At 40.8% G+C, this 21,811-nt stretch overlaps 1 protein-coding gene across 3 annotated transcripts in view; it reads right to left on the bottom strand.

Annotated features, from left to right (window-relative positions):
* The window catches only part of RBPJ (recombination signal binding protein for immunoglobulin kappa J region), a 108,393-nt gene extending 88,804 nt beyond the window's left edge, over positions 1–19,589 (bottom strand). For 2 of the 3 annotated variants that reach the window (XM_047719051.1, XM_047719050.1), the window contains exon 1: positions 19,338–19,559. Coding sequence is in view for 1 of the 3 variants with exons in the window: in XM_047719050.1 (XP_047575006.1) it covers positions 19,338–19,357 (20 nt within the window). In the remaining 2 variants the exon portion in view is untranslated. The other variant, XM_047719049.1, reaches the window with a different exon arrangement.
* Positions 19,590–21,811: the final 2,222 nt, after the last annotated feature.

Raw genomic sequence — 21,811 nt, 5'->3', positions numbered from 1 at the left:
CTCTCCCAAGTGAAACCTCCCAAGTAAACACCTCACCTGCAAGTGTTCACCACCTGGAAGCTCTCTGACCCATGTCCTTCTGGGTTTTACTGGAGGCTTCATTACACAGTCAATGATTTATTAAAGCACTGGCCTTTGGCAATTGGTACAACCTACAGAGGTGGTGAAGAGCATAGGAGGACTGAAAGTTCCAACCCTCTAATCACAGGGTTGGCTCCCCTGACAACCAGCCCCCATCCTAAGGTGCTCTCTGAAATTCATCTCATTAACACAAGAAAGAAACCCTTATCACTCTCACTGCCTAGAAAATACCAAGGGTTTTAGCAGCTGTGAGCAGTGCTCGGAGGGCAAAGATCAAAAATATGTATGAAAAAGACTGTGCGGTCATCAGACTGACCAAATACATACTTCTTATAAATCACAATATCACAGTAGTCAAATATTTATGTCTTAATTTCTCACTGATCTAAATATTAGGGATTCATACTGCCCTACTTCCCTATTTCTATCTGAAATCTTAGTATTTATGTTTCTCATATATCAGAGATTACATATTAATCTGTATAATAGTACTATATTTATTGTTTAAATCAACAGCATTGGAGGAAAAGTTATATACTTTAATAAAGCAAAAATTTTTCAAGTAATTACTTAGGTAATCCACAATGAATGTGTAAAACATGTTAACTTCTGGGAACATTTCTTTCCTTTACAACTACAACTACATTTGGATGAGGCAAATAAATTTGTTCATCTTCTTTAACTGTCAATTTAGAGTAAAACAGTTATTCAAAATCATGTTTCTTACCAAGAGTTGGCCTGCCTACACTTTTTTTAATCTGTCCCGATGCAAATCCAGAAGCCACACAAGCAAGTTACTACTTTGCATATATCCTCATCTCCTACTCTCATCTGATGTGGAGAACAGATATTAAGTATGAGATTGTCCCAAATTTGATTACTTTCCCTGTGAAGACAAGCAGCTTCCTGTAGTATGCTATCTAGAAGTTATTTCTGTAAAATTAAAAACACTTAAGGTAAACAATGGCTTGTTGGCTAAGAAAAATCATCTGATTTCTACAGAATTAAAATGAACTTGAATCTAGCCTTTTGAATGACTCTATCACAAAAAATTAGCCAAGATTTTGTAAAGTAATGAAGTATATTACATATACTTTTCCAATTTATATAGCAAATTGATGTTTAAATACAGTGGTGCCACTAAAAAAATGCCTTGTGAAGATAAGGGATCTTTCATTCTAATAAAGTGTCTTTAAAACCTTACTTCATTTTATCACAGTATTTTTTAACATTTCAAACTTCCATATACATTTTGATGTGTCCATTATTAAAGTACAACAGTTCAGTATAATTACACAACTGTGTAAATACACAACATATACCGGGGTACATGTTAACTTTCTACAGGCACAGGGGAGCAATCAGAAGTCTAAAGACTGTGACATAGTACACAGTCTGCTGCATGTGTCACACATAACTCTCGCAGAGCATGGATAAAGATCCCAAGGACACTCAACCTTCTCTGGCTTCACAGAAATTAACTAGATCCACCATTTCCGTGAATCAGAGACACCAAGCAAAAAATATGGAGGAATCAAGCATAAACACCATCCCTTCAGGAGAAAAACAATAAAGAATCTCAATCTTAAAATGGGATAGTCAATGTGAAGAGACTGAAGTTAACAGAATCAAATTCATTAATGTCCTCACAGTCACAGCATTACTGAATTGTGCATCTGCCTCCCCAACAAAACCCTTTTTAAAAAGCACCCAAACAGTTTCAATGTAAGTTTCATCCCCTTCCCTCCCTTTGTTCCTTCCAAATCAGCATCTAAACAAGTCAAGCCTATTCCACCTTTAAAAGCACCATCACAACACATTGCAGCTCCCAACACTCCACTGAAATTGTTCTTACTAAGGCCTTTCAAGTCCTGTATCTGTTGAATACTTGGATTTATAGCATTTGCCCTCTTTCCAGCATCTGATGCAATTGACTAGTTTTCTCGCCTTCTAAAAGTACTCTTCATTTTTGTGACACTATATTGTCTAGGTTTTGTCCCACATCTTTCAGTATTAGTTTTTTTTCCACTGGTTTCCACACCTCTACCCATTCCTTAAATTTTAGTGCTCACCAGCAGTCTGTCCCTGCTTAACTCCAACTCTCCCAGAGAGGTTTTGCCCACTCCCGAGGTTTTAATTACCATCTAAAAGTTTTCAGGTAGGTCTCTCCAACCTTGACCTCTCTCCTGAGCTCCAGGAACCACACACCTAACACATATATGCAACTGGCCACCAGGTATCTTCATCTATCTCTTGCAAGGACCTCAAACTCAACACACTCAAAACCAGAAAGGTCTCCCCCCAATACTAACTCCTCCACTATGCCATTTATCTCAGTGCCATCTCATCTCAACAAATGGCAGTACCAACCTGCCCATGACAACATGTGTAAAGCACGAGAATTTTTATCCTTCTTGACAAATTGTTGATAGAATCAAAGCTGAGATGGATCTACCATAACTCTTACATCTTGCCCTGACCAGTTATATTAAAAGTAAAGCCCCACCCTATCTTTCCAAAAGGCAATGTCTTCACTTATCTCCAAAGTATCACTGTTTTTTTTTTTCAGATGTCACTAAGAAATGACTTCAAAAAACAAACATATCTTGCTATTGACTAAATACAGTCTACAAATGTAAAGTTCTTAGAACCACATTGACTGTGGTGTTGAAATTTCAGGAGCTTTAACTATACATGTGAATCTCTAATACATGTGTGCACGTGTTTTTAAATTTCCAACAGAAAGAGAACAGAAGGAGAAAGATAATCCTATTAGTAAAATCTCCACAAAAGCTTCCCATTAGAGTTGAAAAACGATGGGATTTTATAATTTAAGCCCCTGCATCACTGTATTCTCTGAAAATCTTCCTCATACACAATGGAAACCTATCCTTAAGCCTAACAAAAACTCTCAATGCCTCAAAGCACTGGATGGGCTGGTCATCTGACCAGACAGAAATGAAAATAGCACACTGATGTCAGAGCTCATGAAAGTCAAAAAGTGGAAGAGGTAGCTAAGGAATCCCTGAAAGGACAGATGAAGCATTAGTAGCCACTACTGATTTCTCTAACACAAACAGATTATCTTCCCCAGGAGCGTGGGAACTATACACACTTTCAACTTTTTACAAGTTCTCGAATTGACTAAGTCATTTTATCATCTGCATCATATTCTACTACCAGGTGTGATCTTTCAAAAGGTGTGATTAGGAAATCATCCAACATAAACATGAACCTCAGTAGGCAGTGTTAAGGACCAGTGCTAGGAAAGCCATCTGTTCGATGAAAATAATATTTCTACTTCCCTAGTGATTACAGCTATCCGTAACAACTGTGAAATCCCAAGAGAAGAAATTTTAACTGCCTCAAAACTAATTATTCATATAAACTGGCCAAGAAATTAAATATTACATAAAGGGCTCTCTAACCCTTAATATTTCATGGCTAATTATTCCACTGGTGGTCTACATCTGCGCTCCTAAAATTTGACGATGAATCAGAGTTAACTCACAGAGAACGCTTACATCTAAAAGTGACTACAGATAATAACTACAATTCACAAAAATTGTTATTTTTTTTAAGATTTTTATATATTTATTCAACAGAGATCACAGGTAGGCAGAGAGGCAGGCAGAGAGAGAGGGGGAAGCAGGCTCCCCGCTGAGCAGAGAGCCCTGATGCGGGACTCAATCCCAGAATCCTGAGATCATGCCCTGAGCTGAAGGCAGAGGCTTAACCCACTGAGCCCTTCAGGTGCCCCGAAAAATTGTTATTTTTAATGTACATAAAATCCTCCTGAAAACATGCCCCATACAATAAAAGAACAGATGGTACTGTCAAAGTTTAAACATTATTACTAGAAGGAATGACACTAAAATTAATAAAAAAGTTTAATTTTAACAACATACTTTTGAATATCTTCAATACTCAACAATTTATGATCAGGAAGCATGTTAACTACTGCCTTTAAAAGTAAAGTGAATCTATTTTGATCATTTAAATATATAAATAGGTCAGAGATTTGCAAATATATATTCTAAGACATTCAGAAATACTGGCCATAATCCCACATATTACTGCGGTGGGGTTTTTTTGGTCTCTTGGATCCTCATTTGTTCCAAATGTCACTTTTCCACTCTTCCTTTTTTAAAAAAATAAACACTTTCTAGAATTCTTTTGAGAAATTTATCTTCTAGGTATCTTCATAGAAAATACCACAACCCCTTTACTTCTTGTAGCTCAACTCTTAGATGTAGCATTTAATATCTTGGAGTAAAACTACTTTTAATAACTTAAGAGTTAACTATTTCAACCTGTTCAGTAACATATTAAAACCGTAAGCTTTTGAAATAAAAATGGGTATATGCACTGTGCCTATAACTACTGATACGTATGAGCTAATCATACCAAATAGAAAATACTTAAGTCCCAAACAACCCAACACTTAAGGGTTTTAAACCGTAGACACAGGTAAAGATCATTCGCAAGAGCTATTATACAAAGTAGTTGTGAGTAAAAATATCTGATGACAGAAACCATGTCATAAAATATCTTAAAACTACAATTTACCTTTACATATATCTGAATAACATGTTTAAAGAAACAGTCTATCAAAGTAGTTAAGCAAAATATTCTAAATTCCTTCAGTCTTAATAGCAGTAGCAGAAATGACTGCTCCAGAGATTACCAGAACAGAAACACTCTCTCAGTTTGTACTATCCTAACTCACCCCACTCAGAACACATTTACCCTTAGGGATTCACAAATAACAAACACACAATTCATTTCAACCACGGCTACAATTTGTAAGCAGCCTTTCATTGCTCCATAAAGGCTCATCATTGTAGATGCTAATCAGTTTTTAAGCCACATCCACAGCTGCTGTCTTAGAAAAACAACATTTGCAGCAAAAACTTTAAAATTACATTTATAAAACAGTTTGACATAAAACAAAATTAAAAGTACTCCAGTATAATACAAAGAATGAATGTATCTAGAGTACCAAAAGTATGAGACTCAAGTCACTCTTAAGAATAATACTTTTCATCTTTATAGTACAAGCATTATTTTATTTTCTAAGTTCTCTGACACATACAGTATCATATGTAACTTAAAGCCTAGATCAAAGAGATATTTATCATGCACGCCAAAAAAAAAAATGAAGTAGAGATATCACCAAATTTCTTAATGAACAGAATCTGTTTCATGACCTCCAGTCTGTGTTCTTTCTACAAACTTTCTGCCAAAATCATAAACCGAAATGCAGAGACAAAAATCCCACATAAACGTGTCCAAAAAATAAAGTCTACTTTAAAAAAAATCCCACATAAACCAATTCCCTGCTCAACTTCACACTTCTGTCTCAGATCTTTACTCTGGCTAGACCAAGGGAAGGGGATCTTCTGGTTAGAGAGCACAATCAATCATGTAGACAGAGGACAAAAAAGATGAATTTGGGGAAAGGGGGTGTGGAGAGGAGGAATGCCCAGTAGCATTATCACATACTAGATTACACAATCATTAAAAGATGCTCATCAGGGGCGCCTGGGTGGCTCAGTGGGTTAAGCCGCTGCCTTCGGCTCAGGTCATGATCTCAGGGTCCTGGGATAGAGCCCCGAATCGGGCTCTCTGCTCAGCAGGGAGCCTGCTTCCTCCTCTCTCTGCCTGCTTGTGATCTCTCTCTGTCAAATAAATAAATAAAATCTTTAAAAAAAAAAAAAAAAAAGATGCTCATCACAATGAAACTGGAAACCAGAGACATGAGTCTGAATTCCAACTCCCCCACCAACTAGCAAGTCCATTTGGTTAAATTTCTATAAAACAGATTAATACTACCTTCCACACCAGACAGTGGCAAAGGCTAAATATAACAACAGATCTCAAGGCTACTGAACCACATTCAGGTAACAGATTATATTCAAAACACATTAGATAAATCTGTACTAATACTGGGGGCCCATAAGACTTTATAACATACAGGAATATAAGCAGGATTTCAAATCCAGGAGAAAAGAGCATTCAAAAAGTGACACTGCTAAAACACTTCATTGGTTCATTCACTCATTCCACGAAAACTGAGCATCATCTATTTGTACAAGCACTCTATTTTAGTAGGGCAGAGATAGACAAAATCAAAAGACAAAGAATACATATCATGAGAAATTGATACATGTAAGAGAGAAAAATAAAACAGGAAAGAGTACAGAATGTGTGATAAAAAGCAGGAAAAATGTGGTAGAATGAGAAAGTACTAGAAAGGAGACCAAGAAAAAGGTACCAGCAAGGTGGCTACCGAGGACAGTTGTATCCTACAAGACAAATTAAAAGTATCTGAGCAAGAAGGCAGTGATCCAAGATATCAAATGCTGATCAAGTCAGGTAACAGATGAAAAAAACTCACCACTACATTCACCCATACTTTAACATGGTAAGTTAAGGGGAGGAGGGGTTTTTTGGTTTTGTTCTTTAAGATTTTATTCATTCATTTCACGGAGACAGAGCAAGCACAATGGGGGGCAGGGGGGTGAGGGGCAACAGGCAGAAAAGGGAGAAGCTCCCAGTTGAGCAGTGAGCCCTATAAGGGGCTCGAACCCAGAGACCTGAGCCGCAGGCAGACGCTTAACAAGAGGAGCAGTTTTGTTGTGGAATGGTGGAGATAAAGGCCTGGCTTAAGTAGGTTTAGGGAGAATGGAGAGTGGAGACAGAAAGAACTCTGCATAGGAAGTTTATTGCAAAGGGCAAAGGAGAAAAAGAAAACTAAAAGGGGAATGCGGAATCCAGAGAAATAAGAGCATGTTTATATACTGTCAAGGATACTTCAAGAGAAAGGTAATAACTGAGACGAGAGACAGGGAAGGCAGCTGGCTACCCCAATGTTCTAGAGTAGCTGAGAAGGGATGGGATCCAGTGCAGGAGCAGGGAGGAGTTCTCAACCATGATTTACAAACTTCAACAGGCATCAAAATCACCTGGACGGCTTGCTAAATAAAACAGACTGCCAGACTATTCCTCCAGGGCTTCAGAGACAGGAGGTCTGGGGTGGAGTGAAAGAATGTGCATTTTAAAAAGTTTGCCCACTGCTGCCCTCCAAGGATCTCATTTTAAGAAGCACAACTCGATACAACAGAAGACAGAAAAAACTGAGTATATGAAAACAATACATTTGGTTATACACTTAGAAAAAATAAGGTCAGAGCCTCATCACATAACACACAGGAAAAAAAAAAAAACAAAAAACCAACAAACCAACCAACCAAAACCTCCCAGAAGGGTTAAAGGGATAAATAATTTTTTAAATTGTAAAAGAACATTTATAAGAAAAGCAAAAGAATGCTTTCATAATTTCAGGTGTGAGGAAGACAAAACATAAAGCCAAAGGCAAAACTAGAAATTTGACTACATTAAAATTTTAAACTCAAGACAATAATAAAACTGAATGACAAATGAAACAGCAGGAGAAAATACTTCATATAAGTTGACAAAAAGTGGGGTGGCTCCGTGGCTTAAAGCCTCTGCCTTCGGCTCAGGTCATGATCCCGGGATCCTGGGATGGAGCCCGGCATTGGGCTCTCTGCTCAGCAGGGAGCCTGCTTCTCTCTCTCTCTCTCTCTCTCTCTCTGCCTGCCTCTCTGCCTACTTTTGATCTCTGTCAAATAAGTAAATAAAATCTTAAAAAAAATAAGTTGACAAAAAGTATCACCTGGAAAATAAAGTTATTACACAAAAGAAGAAAAAGACACTTCATTGAAAAAATATGGTTATAAATACATCATCAAATCTAACTCTGAATGCATTTCTAGAATATTTATTTTTCAAATAATCAAATAGTAAACCTAATACTTCATCTAAAGTAATAATCTAATATAATAAACTTTATTAGAATTCTCTCTGGCACTGCTTGCCACCTAGGAAAGAGCTTGGAAGCTTTCAGGTGGTTTTCATTTAGGTAGAGACAAAAGCTCTTATCAGTACAGGCAGGGCAATGAATGGCAGAGGCAGAAGTAAAGCTTCATGAACTTGAGTTAAATTACTAAATACCAGACCCTCAGACTTCTTAACTATAAAATGAAGATACTATCTCTCTCAATGTAGTTGAGGACTCAGTAGATACTCAACAAAATGTCAATTCCCTAAAACCCCTTTATATGTTTACTAAACTACTGACATTTAATAGAATGTCAGCATTTCCACTTAAAAAAAAAAAAAAAGTTGAAGACTATACTCCCAATTGTTCACAGTAGTTAATTTCCTGGTGGAAGACTACAGCAGCTGACTTTTCATAATATATTCAAATAACTTTTGAATTTCTTGTATACATTTTTCCAACAGAAAACATAATCCAAGTATTTACGGATGACATTAATTAACCCTTAAGAAAAAGTCCCACATCAACAATCACTTGACTGAATTAGAAAAACAAGCTAAAAATGAGATGAAAAAATAAATCAACTGCACATCTAAGCTACCACGTTAATTTAAATTCTAATACAATTTAAGATATTTAATTTACCAACTGACAACTTTCAGGAGTTACATCCTTGGAAACCAGGTTTAAGTAAATGGTATGTTCCTAAATCCTATACGTAAAAGATTTCCCCTATATCGTGGAGTAGGCCAGGATAAAAAATGGCTTGTTTACTAATAATTGGGAAATAATCTTTGAAAGCTACAGCTACCAAGTTTGTTTTTTTAACATCACAGTAGTTAAGTGGCAACTCCCACTAATTCAGTACTATCCATTTAATCAAATGACAACACTCATTATAAACTGTAAGTAAATTACTAAAACTAACACTACTATCTTTGGAATGCTGAAATGGATTTAATTCACTTCCCTGACGTTTGGTTAAACACAGATAATAGATACAACACATTTAATGAATTCCACAGTCAGGGAATAATACTGTCCTGACATATACGTTAGAAAAACCCCTGTATAAAAATCACCAGGTTCATAAATGGTACATCTTCTAGTGTAAAATTTCAAGTTATAGCCTCCTTCCTTATATGACGGTCTTTAATCTAAATCTCTTTTTCTGTCCATCCATTTTCTCTACCAGAGGCTCTGGAAACAACAAGCTGCAATTTAGTACAAGTGGCAGAACTAAGATGCTAGCGAGGCAAGAGGCAGACACTGGGGTGAGCCAGGTAAGCCATAACCCACACAGTTCTAGAGTAGGGACAACTAAAGAGAGTGGGTGACAAGTGGGCACTGAGAACAAATGTGTTCTAAAACAGAACACTGGTCAGTCAAAACTATAAGACAGAGAACATAAGCAGCATCAAGCACAGGAAAACAGCCAAGGAGGAAAGAAAAGGCAAGCTCAGAGCTGATGGTTTATTAACACTGGCAGCAGCCCTCAAACCAAGCTTGGGACTGAGAGATTTGTATTCTTGGTGTTAAGTCCACACTCACAGGAAAAACAAAGACAAAGCAAAGAGCATGTAACATTAAAAAGCAGAGGAGTGGTATATAGAAAAAAGACCAGCACAAGTCTCTCCCTAAAAAACAAACCAGAACTAGACTCAGCTCAATTACTGAATGGGTCTCAGCCATTAGCCAACTGGAAATTACTCAGTCTATCTGTGCCTTCGTTTAAATAAGTAGTTACTTTAGGGGTGTCTGGGTGGCTCAGTCCGTTAAGCCTGCCTTCAGCTCATGTCATGATCCCAGGGTCCTGGGATCGAGCTTCTTCCTCTCCCTCTGCCTCTCCCCCTGCTTGCACGCTCACTCACTCTCTCTCCCTCTCTGTGTCAAATAAACAAATAACATCTTAAAAAAAAAATTAGTTACTTTAGAACACATGATTAGTGAGGTCTTTTCCAGCTCTGAAGTTTCTTGAATCTAATGGATTTAACAATCTCTAACATTTGTCACACTGGATATAATTACATACTATGGTATGTTATACGGAGAATACACTATACCAAAACATAAGTAACACAGAATCACAGTCTAGTATCTCTACAAACTTCATCATCATCTTTCAGTAAATCCAGTAAGAAACAACTTCCTACAGTCTTCTCCTTTAACCATAAAAATCATCGCCTAAAATCTAACCACCAAGGCTTCACTGTCTATACGTTTGGAGATGGAGAATTTGGTCACTTGCGCAATTTCACTGAGCTTCCTTTCAGCTTCTTTCTACAGGACATGTTATGGCATTATGCTTTTCTATTTTTCAATACTTTGAGTTTTCTATTTAATGTATGTTTCATATTCCACTTCAAAAAGTATGGCCCAGGAATGGCTGAAAGCTAACCATAATCCAGGCGGTCAGTTTCTCCATGGGTTCCTAGAAGAACTAATCAACGCTGAACGTCAGATTTATCACTCAGAGTAAGTGCCACCTAGTGGCAAGTTTATATATTAAATCCATTCAAGTCCTATTCATCTAGCAAGTAACGTTTTCGGCTAACAATTGCGACATAATTATGCAAGGTAAGTAAAATACTGATCCTGTCCTTACAGAGCTGGCTGACAAATCAGATTTAGAAGGGGAGAAACACTCAATACAGATATATTTATATAACTGCAGAAAGATGTTAAATGTTACAAAAGTATGTAAAAATGTTACAGAAATATGCAAATTAAGTATTCAGCATTTGTTCAAAAGCTAAAGGAAACAAAACACTGTTATGTAGGTTTTCTTGTACCTGCTCACCTCACTCAGACTTTCCCATTTCTAATCACTTCACCCAGCTTTATTATTTGGTTTTCCCCCACCCTGCCTTCCTTCCACCCTTCCCTGCTCCCCCATCTTATCTTTTAAATTCTACTCCAGATAAGGGGAAGAGAAGAACCTGTTTATTGAGCAACTACTACTCCTAGAACAGAGCTAGGCATATTACAATCTCATATCTCATATAACCTTCACACCAATACCACGAAGTATTGTTTTCTCCAATTTTTCAGACAAGGGCAAACCAGATTAAGTGAAACGCTTGTAGCCACAGATTGTCTACAGAGTACTGATTCCAAAGCTCCCAATACCATCCTGTCTCAAAAAGCTGTTCTGTTCTTTCCATTCCTAGGCCTGCTACTATGAAGATCAGATCTTGGGTACATTTCTCCTATGGTCTCCATCCACCCCAATCTATATGACACTGATTACACCCCACCTCACCTCTGACAATGTTCAATGAATGCCCTCTTACCCCAAACCCTGATTGACATCCAAGCCCTTAACTTTGCATTCAAGGTCCTCCAAGAAGGCCCAAATGCTTTTCCAGTTTTATTTCCTAACACCCCTACAGACTCTCACCTTTTCTAAGAACTCTCCTCCAATTAAAATAATCATTCACACCTGTGTTCCCACCAACATTATACATGTTACAGCACCTAGAATCTTTGTTATATCTATGCACTTTCCACTAAATCATGAGCTTTACCAGACAACTTCTTGGCCACCTTTATAAAACTGCTAACATAGCAGTCACACCTATTATGTGTTCAGCAATTGTTTATTTAAAACATATTTAAGCAGTTATACTAAAGCACGGTTATAGGCATTTCCCTTAACCCCTCCCTTCATGATTGGGAACCTCAATGTTTCTGCTTCCTCCAGTTGGTATTTGGGATCAGGAGCTCTGTACAGAACTATATAATTTTCTGAATGAAAAATTTTCTCATACTCAAACCAAAAATTAAATGATTGGAAAACGCATGCTAGGAACTGAAGAGACAATACAAAGCTCAGTGGTTGCAGGGGTTAGGGGTGGGAAGGGGATGAGTGGGCAGAACACAAGATTTTTAGGGCAATGAAACTACTCTGTAAAATACTACGCTGGTGGATACATTCACATTTGTCCAAACCCAAAGGACAAAGTCTAATGTAGACTATGACTCAGATAATAATGTGCAAGTTTATCAATTATGACAAATCGGCCACTCTGCTGAGACGTTGATAATGAAGGAGGCTATGTCTTTACAGGGGCAGGAAGAACATGGGGAATCTCTGTACCTTCCCCTGGATATTGCTGTAAACCTAAAACTGCTCCAAAAAATAAAGTCTATTAAAAACAAAACAAAAGGGCGCCTGGGTGGCTCAGTGGGTTAAGCCGCTGCCTTCGGCTCAGGTCATGATCTCAGGGTCCTGGGATCGAGCCCCGAATCGGGCTCTCTGCTCGGCAGGGAGCCTGCTTCCCTCTCTCTCTCTCTCTCTCTGCCTGCCTCTCTGCCTACTTGTGATCTCTCTCTGTCAAATAAATAAATAAAATCTTAAAAAAAAAACAACAACAAAAAATGGGGTGCCTGGGTGGCTCAGTCAGTTGAGAATCCTACTCTTGGTTTCAGCTCAGGTCATGATCTTGGGGTCATGAGATCCAGCCCCATGTGGCTGGTTTCCTGCTGAGTGGGAAATCTGCTGGAGATTCTAACCCTTTCTGGGTCCCTCTGCCCCTCCCCCTGATGCATGCACTCTCTCTCTCTCTCTCAAACAATTATTTTTTGAAAAATGGTATGTTAGGGTGCCTGGGTGGCTCAAGTCCACCTTTGGCTCAAGTCATGATCCTGGGGTCCTGGGATCGAGTTCCACATCGGGTTCCCCCTGTTCTGCAGGGAGCCTGCTTCTCCCTTTTTCCCTCTGCCTGCTGCTCCTCCTGCCGGTGTGCCCGCGCTCTCTCTGTCAAATAAATAAATAAAATCTTTGAAATAATAATAATAATAATAATAAAAGGTATGTTAGCAAAATAAGGCAAGATCTTAGTGGGTCTGCAGTTTTCCAATAAGGGAACAAATACCCTTCTTCCAATTATGCAAACCAGCCAAAAGCTAGTATATTCTGTCTGGAGAAAAACTAGTTTCAAAATAGATTTTTCATAATAAAAAAGAAAAAACCCTACAACATTGGTTCTGATCTTTATAAGACAACTAATACTGCAGTTATAGAACACAATCTTTACCACACTAATAAAAAATAACAGAGTTTCATAAAGTGATAAACATTTTTCCTGGTTATATAAACTTTTTATAATTCTATCATCTAATTAACAATGCGCAGAAAAAAACATTAGCTCTAAGGCCAAGTTAAAACTACTGAATATAGAAAAGGAAGTGTGGGAGGAGAGTTAAAAATAGTCAACTTGATTATCTAGTATATTTCAGCTCACATCCAACAGGTGCAGCATTTTCATCCCAAGGTTTTTGTAACTCAGGATACCTAAGCAGCAGTGGTTTCTGTACTGTTTTTGTAAACTTAAAATAGTGCAAATATTTCTAAGTCTGCCATGAACATGACCAATCTGAAACCTACACAAATATTTATGCAGATAGGTAATTACTATCAATTATACAACTCAAGTCAGAGTGCCTCTAACACTGGCTTTTCCTCAGAAGTATGTTCAGGAAACATATTATCCTTTTCATACTACTAGGATATCATTTCATTCCCTGAAGCAGAAGTAGGCCTAATGAGGCGTAAGTGACACCATGATGTTGTGCTAGGCCTAAGGAGCATCCAGAACTGTGGGCAGGGTGTATGAAGGATGGTTAGCAGTCAGGCATTCAACATTTCTACATTATTACAGTTGTCTAAGCAGAGAAGACAGCAGTAACAAGTAGACCCCAAAAGTTGGGGGTGACTCAATGACAACATCCATGGTCGAACAGTAATTTACCAAATATGTCTGCTCAAAATGCCAAGGCACATATTTCAAGGGCTGCGGTCCTCTGCACTAAATACACTGCTGCCTTCCTAAAACATGACCCACAAACCACAAAATAAAAAGTCCAACCTGAACCCTGCCTGTGAAAGGTTAGCAGGAGAAACGATTTGTTACAATGAAAATATTTGTATACAGTTCTTTAGTATTTACAAATCACTTAAATATATGTTTTACTTGACTTTTATAACTTAACATATTTTTACTTTATTTGATAGTCATATGCCTGTCAGATAAATACAACAAAATTATCATTCCCTATTCTTATAGAGGCAGAAACTCAAGCTTGGAGAAACTGTAACCTGTCCACAATTCCTGAGGCCTCCTGAAGATTATCATGATTATCAGGTTATTATCTGGTTCTATGGCATGCACCCCCTCCCCAAAAGAAGCAGTCCACAGAGTCTTAAGTTTTAATGCATCTAAGAATAAATTAAAACATGTAAAAATAATGAAACCCTTTTAGAAATACTGGTCAACTATACAAAAAAACAAAATGTGAAATTTAAGCTTATCAGTTTTGTACAAACAATATAGTATAATCCAAAGGAACTCCTGGCTAAGATTGCACTATTATGTTCTCAGAGGCTATGAGAATGCCTGTAGCTGAAAATATCAATTCTTTTGGGTACCTCAGCGATTAAATTTCCTGGAGAATCAATACATCCCCTATGCACATCAAAATCTGACTACAGGCACCAGGTTGCACCAAGCTTTCGAAGTATTCTTGAGTCATTTGTTCAAAAAAACTTTTTACGGAGTCCCTATCATGTATTGGACACTCTTTTGAGTATAAGAACATATAAATGATCATTTAAAATAAAAAAGTATCTGCCACCAGGAAACTAACGAACAGCCTCTGAACGTGACAGACAATAACAACTCAGTATGACACTTCCAAGAGAATTTTCCTGAGTCCTTTAAGAACACACTACAGGGGTACTGAATCCAGGCTGGTAGATCCCGTTAGAATATCCCCAGACCTAAGTCTTGAATAATAACCCACTAATACCAGCACTTTTCATGTACTGGAAGGCATTAAACTGCTAAACCCACCCAGGGAACTACAGATTCTTAAATATAGCCAGAGCACTGAATATTAGAGGAAAGAAAGGCATACAGTTCAGCTAGAGAAAAAGTAAATGAAATAGTTACAGAGAACCATATATGCCTAACTAGCTAACATTATTTGAGCATCTGCTATGTGTTCAGGTATCCTACTAAATGTTTTCTCACAGTCAATCCTCACCAAAACCCACTGAACTAAGAGTAATTATCTTGCAATTGATGGAAAAAAGCAAAGAGAAGTCAGATCACTTGTCAGTGTTAAGAGGTTTTAAATGGCAGGGACAGAACTGGAACCCAGTCCGGATTAAATGCTAAATATGAGCTCATACTCTCTACTCCACTGCCTCTTTAATGAAGGCTGCTAGGGGGAGCCATTGAAAGGTTTTTAAACTAAGAAGTAAAGTGATCAGATTTGCTCTTTAGACTGTGGAATCTGGATAAAGGAGGTGAGTCTACAAACAGAAAAAGGAAGCTACCAATGTTTATACTAACTCATATGAGAAATAATGAGAACATGAATTGTGGCAGTAGGGATGAATGACACTGATACAAGAGATTTTCAGGAGGGAAAATTTTCAGTTCTCAGTGTCTAAATATGAAGCGTTAGTGTAAGGAATCCAGAAACTTCGCTTGGGAAACTTAGCTGGGATGTTGTACCATCTACCAAGAACAGAAGCAACAGGTTTTGTTTGTTAAGTGAGTATCTTAGGAGCATCTCCTAAATGTAAAACACTTTCCTAGATCAAGGGCCAACCCTGAAATCATGGCCTTGGCTGTTAGAAAATATTCTTTAGAGCAAGTAACAAAGCATTAAAAACTATAAGGGATACTGAAATAGTCATTACTATTTACAGATTTGGCCTAGAGGCTAATGAAAACATTTTGTGCCACCATTTTTAAAACATACTACCCATATGCATAAAATAAAAACTTAAAAAAAATCACCGGGCACCTGGGTGACTCAGTGGATTAAAGCCTCTGCCTTCAGCTCAGGTCATGATCTCAGGGTCCTGGGATCGAGCCCCACATTGGGCTCTCTGCTCGGCAGGGAGCCTGCTTCCCTTCCTCTCTCTCTCTGCCTGCCTCTCTGCCTACTTGTGATCTCTCTCTGTCAAATAAATAAATAAAATCTTAAAAAAAAAAAAAAACACCATATGCAGAAAACAGATCAAAAGAGGGAAAGCATCCCATAATTTTACAATGTGTTATTACATATGAGTCTGACAGATTTTCAATTTCTTATACAACAAATACACCACCCTGTAATTTGTTTTACTAATCCCTCTCCCTCTAAGCTTATAGGGGAAAAAATGTACTGGTTTTATTACCCAAACTATAATACATATTTTTATTTTTTTCATCCCACTATCACCACTGTAACTTGCCAAGAACTTCGTTTATAACCTCCTACTTGACTTCCTATAAAATATGACCTACTTCACATCAGCTTATTTCAGTAACAATTCCTAGACCTTAACCACACCTTTCATCCAAGGATGCTCTCTGCAAATCCTGAGGCATAGCAATCCATCCTGTGCAGATGTGGCAAGTTATTACAATTCCCATTTTACTACATAGTTAGGAAATTGGCCCAGGGGAAGTAGAGTAACTTGGAAATAATCATAAAGCCAGATGCCAAGAATAACAACTTTTAGTCAATCCATGAGAAAATACTGCCCCTAGTTGAAATAACATGAAATTTAGTATTAGGAGGAAGCAAAAAAATGTTTTAAAGCCACATCATAAGTTTTTAAACTTTATTTTTTAAAATGACCCAATCCTAGAATTAAGATTAGTAAAAACTTTCAAACACACCATTTTTTCCCTAATACCTTATCCATCCAGAGTGCCAAAGATTATTTAATGTACAGCTGGCAAGAGTGGCTTTCTCCCAAACCATTTTTTATCTTACCCTTTTAAGGACAGAAATCTGTTGTTATCGGACAAGAGGTTACTTTTTAATAACCTAATTTAAATAATCCAATACATAGAAGCATGTATTAGAACAGATCTGAAAATACTACAAGTAAGCATCTTCTTTTTTTCCTGAGAACACCATGCAGACCCATTTGCAATATACCTGGACAATAAATTTAAAGCTTTAATAGCCGCTAATGAGAACGAAAGTGTCCCAACCACAACTGACCCGGTATGTTCTAAATATGCTGCTGTTTGATATAATTTAGTAAAAGCGTTGTTTCATATGATCACAAAATAAAGGTCTTAATTCAATTTAGAAACAAAAAACCCACACAACTCAGTTTGTAAAAGTTGCTTTTATGATTTTTGTGTGATCATTCCTATATGTACAAGTCAGAACAAAATACATTCCATTACACTATATTTACATTTTTGTTCAGAGTCAGAAGAAGTGTAGTCAAGATTTTACCTTCAAAAGAATGATTATGCACAAAGAAATAGTACAGGAGACAAATGATTACAGGTAAAATCCACTCATGGAACCCAGACTGCAAATTTTCACAAAACCCTCACGTATCAATTAGGAAACAAGATTTTCCATTAAATAAAATTCAAACTACTAATTCCAATCGCAGCCTTCAAAAAAAAAAAATGTTTAACAACATTCCTCACACTAAATCTTGTACATCCTCTACTAGCAGCACTTTATGTGGGACTTTAGTTTATAAAGGAAATGACACTCCACATGATTTTGTTAACACAACTTCTAAAATGAGTGATCAACTAGTAAGGGGGGGGACCAATTTTTGAACAATATATTCAATCCAGTAATCCTGGTAAATTGAATACTTCTTAACCCCCAGTACCAGAATACTCAGGCTATTTAAATACACCACACCACCCTTCCCCCACGCACACAACTCCCAGTTTTTACATTACCATAACAATAAGCACTGTGAACAATTTAAAGCTCCTTTAACATTAGAAGTGACTTCACCTTACTTAAGACTACTACTTAAATGTCTTTTAATTGCATTTGATTAATGCATTCCACAAAGATTCTAGAAGCAGTATTCATCAACCAGAAACTGCACTCTTAAGCGTGTTCCTCATTTCAACTCCAAAGACGGGACAGAAGGATTGTCACGTTCTACAGAGCAAAAGCAGATAATTATAAACTAATGATGAAGAAAAAGTAAAACATTTATATCAAACTCCCAAAAAGGATGCCTCCCTTTTCCTTAGGGAGCAGAAGTTAATGGTAAAATAACTAACTTTAGACTTATAGTCTAGAAAATGCTGAAATTTTCCGCACAAATATTCAGAAGTTTTTAACATCAAAATTGACGCTACTACTATTCACGTACCTAATGAATAGCTAACGTGGATATCTGAAACGAGTCTCACACACCAACACAAAACAAAAACAAAAACAAACCTCGCACCTCTTTTAACCTTCCTACAACACCCAGAAGCAAATCTACGACAGCTGCCCTTGGCCTAGGCCATCAGAAACGGCCTAAGGGCAAAGGGGGCGGGGGTAGAAGAGCAATAACCAAAAGACTAGATCTTTTTCCAGGGCTACTGTTTCCAAGCAAAACAACCATGCGCCCAAAGAGATCGCGAAGAAAACTAGAGACATTGTAATCCCGAGAGAAAGGTGTGTGTGCGTGTACACATAATCCCGAGAGAAAAGGGTACGGAACGCCGAGGAGGAAACTATCTCCACGCCTCTTTAAGACCCACAAAAACAACAACAAACCGTAGGGTCTGTCTGCGCGCAGAAGCACCAGATGGAGTCCCTGAGGCTGAGACAGTTCAGCCGACATACTCCGTGGGTAGTGGATAAATCAACCGATGATGGGAGGGGAAGGGGGTGCCAAGTGAAAAAGCCACTGAATGGGGGAGACAAAGACTCCAGGAGTGATCAAGTACCAAATCGAAAGGTGAGAGGAAAACACGTGAGAAAAATAATGGAAGAAAAATTAAAAGACAGAAATCTGGTGCCTGGGCTGTGGCAGGTCACTGAGCTACCGAATAGCAAAGGGCACAACAAAGGGGCACGGGAGGAAGGACAGCTAAGGGGAGGAGATGGAAAAGCGATGCGGGGCGCGCCGGGTCGGACAAAGCGCCCAAGGCGGTGAAACAAAGGGCCGGGGGTAGAGAGTCGCGGGGGGCAGCGGGGAAGACAAAGCGCCCGGGGCCGGGGACACCGGCCCGGCGAGGAGGCGACGACCGCCCGGAGGAACAAAGCTGCGCGGGGCCGGAATACGGGCCCGCGGACGGAGACGCTAGAGGCGGGCGGAGGTGCAAGAAGCGCGCGCCCCGCACGGCGCCCGCGGGCCCCGCGCGCCCGGCCGCACTCACGCCCGCACCCGCCGGCGTCGCTGCCGCCGCCGCCCGCCCTCACGCGCCGGAGCCCGAGCCACGGCGGCGCAGAGCGAGCACCGCACGGCCACACGCCGCCGCCGCGCTCGACGCACGCGACGCCGCCCCCGCGGCCCCGGACGCCAAGCGCGCCGCTGCCCCGAACACGCCGCCCGCCACGGGCTGCGAGACGCCCGCAACTTTCCCGATTCCCAGCGCTCCGATTCCCCCAGACTTACCCTGTCACAACAGGCGCCATCTTCCACAAACTCTCGCCAAAACTCCAACCCTCGCGAGATTCCCCCTGACGCCTTCCCTGGTCCCTCTCCCCCGCCCCTTCCCTTTTTCCTCACTCCTCGATTCCACCCAGCCCCCGCGCTTCTTTTCCCCTCGCAGCCGCCGCGAAGAGCCAGACGCCTCGCGCCGCCCGCGGACTAAGGGATCCTGCTCGCTGCCTTCCCTGGAAACCTACCCAAGCGATGGAGCATGCGCAGGCGGCTCCTCCGCGGGCGAGCCCTCAGTGTGGTCCATGGGGAGTGCTCCGGTTATCCGGGTTTTGGAACGCGCCCTGAGGGACGTACGTGGAGACTGAGGAAAACCGGAGGGGATTACAACGGGGACGGGGAATGGAGGGGTCAGGAGGCGGGGCCGAGGGGAAGGGAGGAGGGGTCCTGGGAAAATCTGCCGCGTTTCACAGGCCTAGATGAAACACCTCCTCAAATGGGTGTTTTCCAAGTGGCTTCCCGCTCACTCTGGTTCCCAGCCCTTTTCATTCATTCAGACGTTCATTGGACACCTCCCTTATGCTAATATCGGCTTTAGATGCCGGAGCTACAGAGATGCCTGGAGTTCGGCGACTGACAAACCTAGAACTGTCTTCGCTCTATTCGAACCCCCATGCTTGCGCACAGACAAGATGACAACGTGGGCTGACCTGTCAGAGCTCTGTAATTGGAAAACTTTTGCAGTTGAGCTCTGTGGACTTAGATTTCTTCTCCTTGAGTGTGAAGTGAGGTCAAGCCAAGGCCTCTGGCAAAGACACCCCTAATGTCCACTTCGTATATGCATGCCAGAGCGCCGCGTAGTTTTCTATAGAGGTGAAATCTGCATTGGAATTGGGCCCGCACCCGCACTCAAACCACGGGTGCCCCTGGGGCAGAGAGCTGCCTGCTGTGTGAGCCTCCTCAGCACCTCACCGCCGTCCCCAGCCGTGTGTGAACGCAGGTGGAATGGGGACAGACACTGCCCGGGTCCTTCCGTGGGCCTGACATAGTCGAGGACGCTGGTCGCTGCCGGAAACACACTTCAGGCAACCTAAGCCTGGAAACCCCGGAGCCAACTTGTCCGTCTGGGCATTTAATAGAAAGGAGAAGGGCCCGAATCCTGACCCCTCCTCCCTACCTGCCACATCCCTTTCTCCACCCTTGCCACCCCAGCTAGCCTTGCCCTTTCAATTCCTAGAGATTCCCAGATCGAGCACTGCCTCCAGTAGGGAGCCCCAAAACCCGGAGAACTGGAATTCTCTGCCGGAGACCTGCTGAAGGCGCCGCAGGATTGGCGCGGCACACGCGAGCGACACTGCGCATGTGCCCAATGCGGGCAGCCCAGTCAGTCTCACGCTACACCTCCTTCCCACCGCCTTCCACTACTCAACTCAGACACAACACGGGCCGTGGGAAATTTCCTAAACCTCGCGAGAACGCTCCCACTGTTGCCTATGCTTTCGCCCCCAAATCTCGCGGAGTCCAGGCGGGACAGGTGTTTGTCTAGTGCAGCTCCCGGCGCTGTTCGTGCCGCGCGTGCCCGGGCGGCTGGGGGCGGGCGGCGGGCGGCCGGCGGGGTGGGAAGGGAGGGACTCGCCGCGGAGGCGGGGCGGGTGGGCGCGTGGCGGGGAGCTCTAGGCGGAGGGCCGCTGGAAGGGGGCACGACGTCTTGCACACACACGCCGCGTGACACTTTGTGGGAGAAAAATGGGTGGCGGGATGGGCGGGCTGTAAAAAAAGAAGGGGAAGCCAGGAGATGAGAAACTCCTCTTGGTGCAGATGGTTAAGAGGTCAGACTGTAGGGCAGGTGGAGCCCCAGGGCGAGCCCCCGGGGAGGTTTCCTGTCGCCTTCCTCGAGCCTGGTACTTTCCTAAAATGTGTTTGATGCCGCGCCCCGGCCTCCGGGAGCTGACGGCCCCCAGTGTCGGGTTTGAGTCATGCCTCTGAGTCACCTAGTCTGGCCACCACTTTAACTTGGTTTGAAACAAGTTCGGATTTCCTTAGCTACTCTCTCTCTTCTAGCATTTGGTTTTCTTTCTGATCTACCCGCTGGCATCGCGAGTGGAATAGATCAAAAATACAGCTCTCTGCGCTCATGCATTGTAACCCCGTATAGATTCAGCCCCCCCTTCAAGGGCACAGTTTAAAAATTTATTTCCCCTAATCTCTTCCTAGCCTTTTGAAATAATTCCTATATATGAGTTTCTGTTCTTGTGTTTTGTTTTCCTTTGCTCCCGCTAATAAGAGTTAAAATACTGGCTTTTTTTTCCCTTCACTTTCTATGTGTTTGCTGAAATATTCATTCCATTTTAGGTATTGTTTCATCAGATGCTTTAAGCTACGACTGTTTTAAGTGTATCCTTCTTTTGAATTATTTATTTGTCCAGTGAATTCCTGGTTACAGTCTTCAATCAGGCACATTTCAGATTGCCCTGGTGTGGTTTCTTTAC

This window comes from Lutra lutra, chromosome 2 (assembly GCF_902655055.1).
Source record: "Lutra lutra chromosome 2, mLutLut1.2, whole genome shotgun sequence".
NCBI classification, from domain to species: Eukaryota; Metazoa; Chordata; class Mammalia; order Carnivora; family Mustelidae; genus Lutra; species Lutra lutra.
The sequence above is the reverse complement of the archived record's forward strand: the minus strand, read 5'-3'. Positions and strand labels throughout refer to the sequence as shown.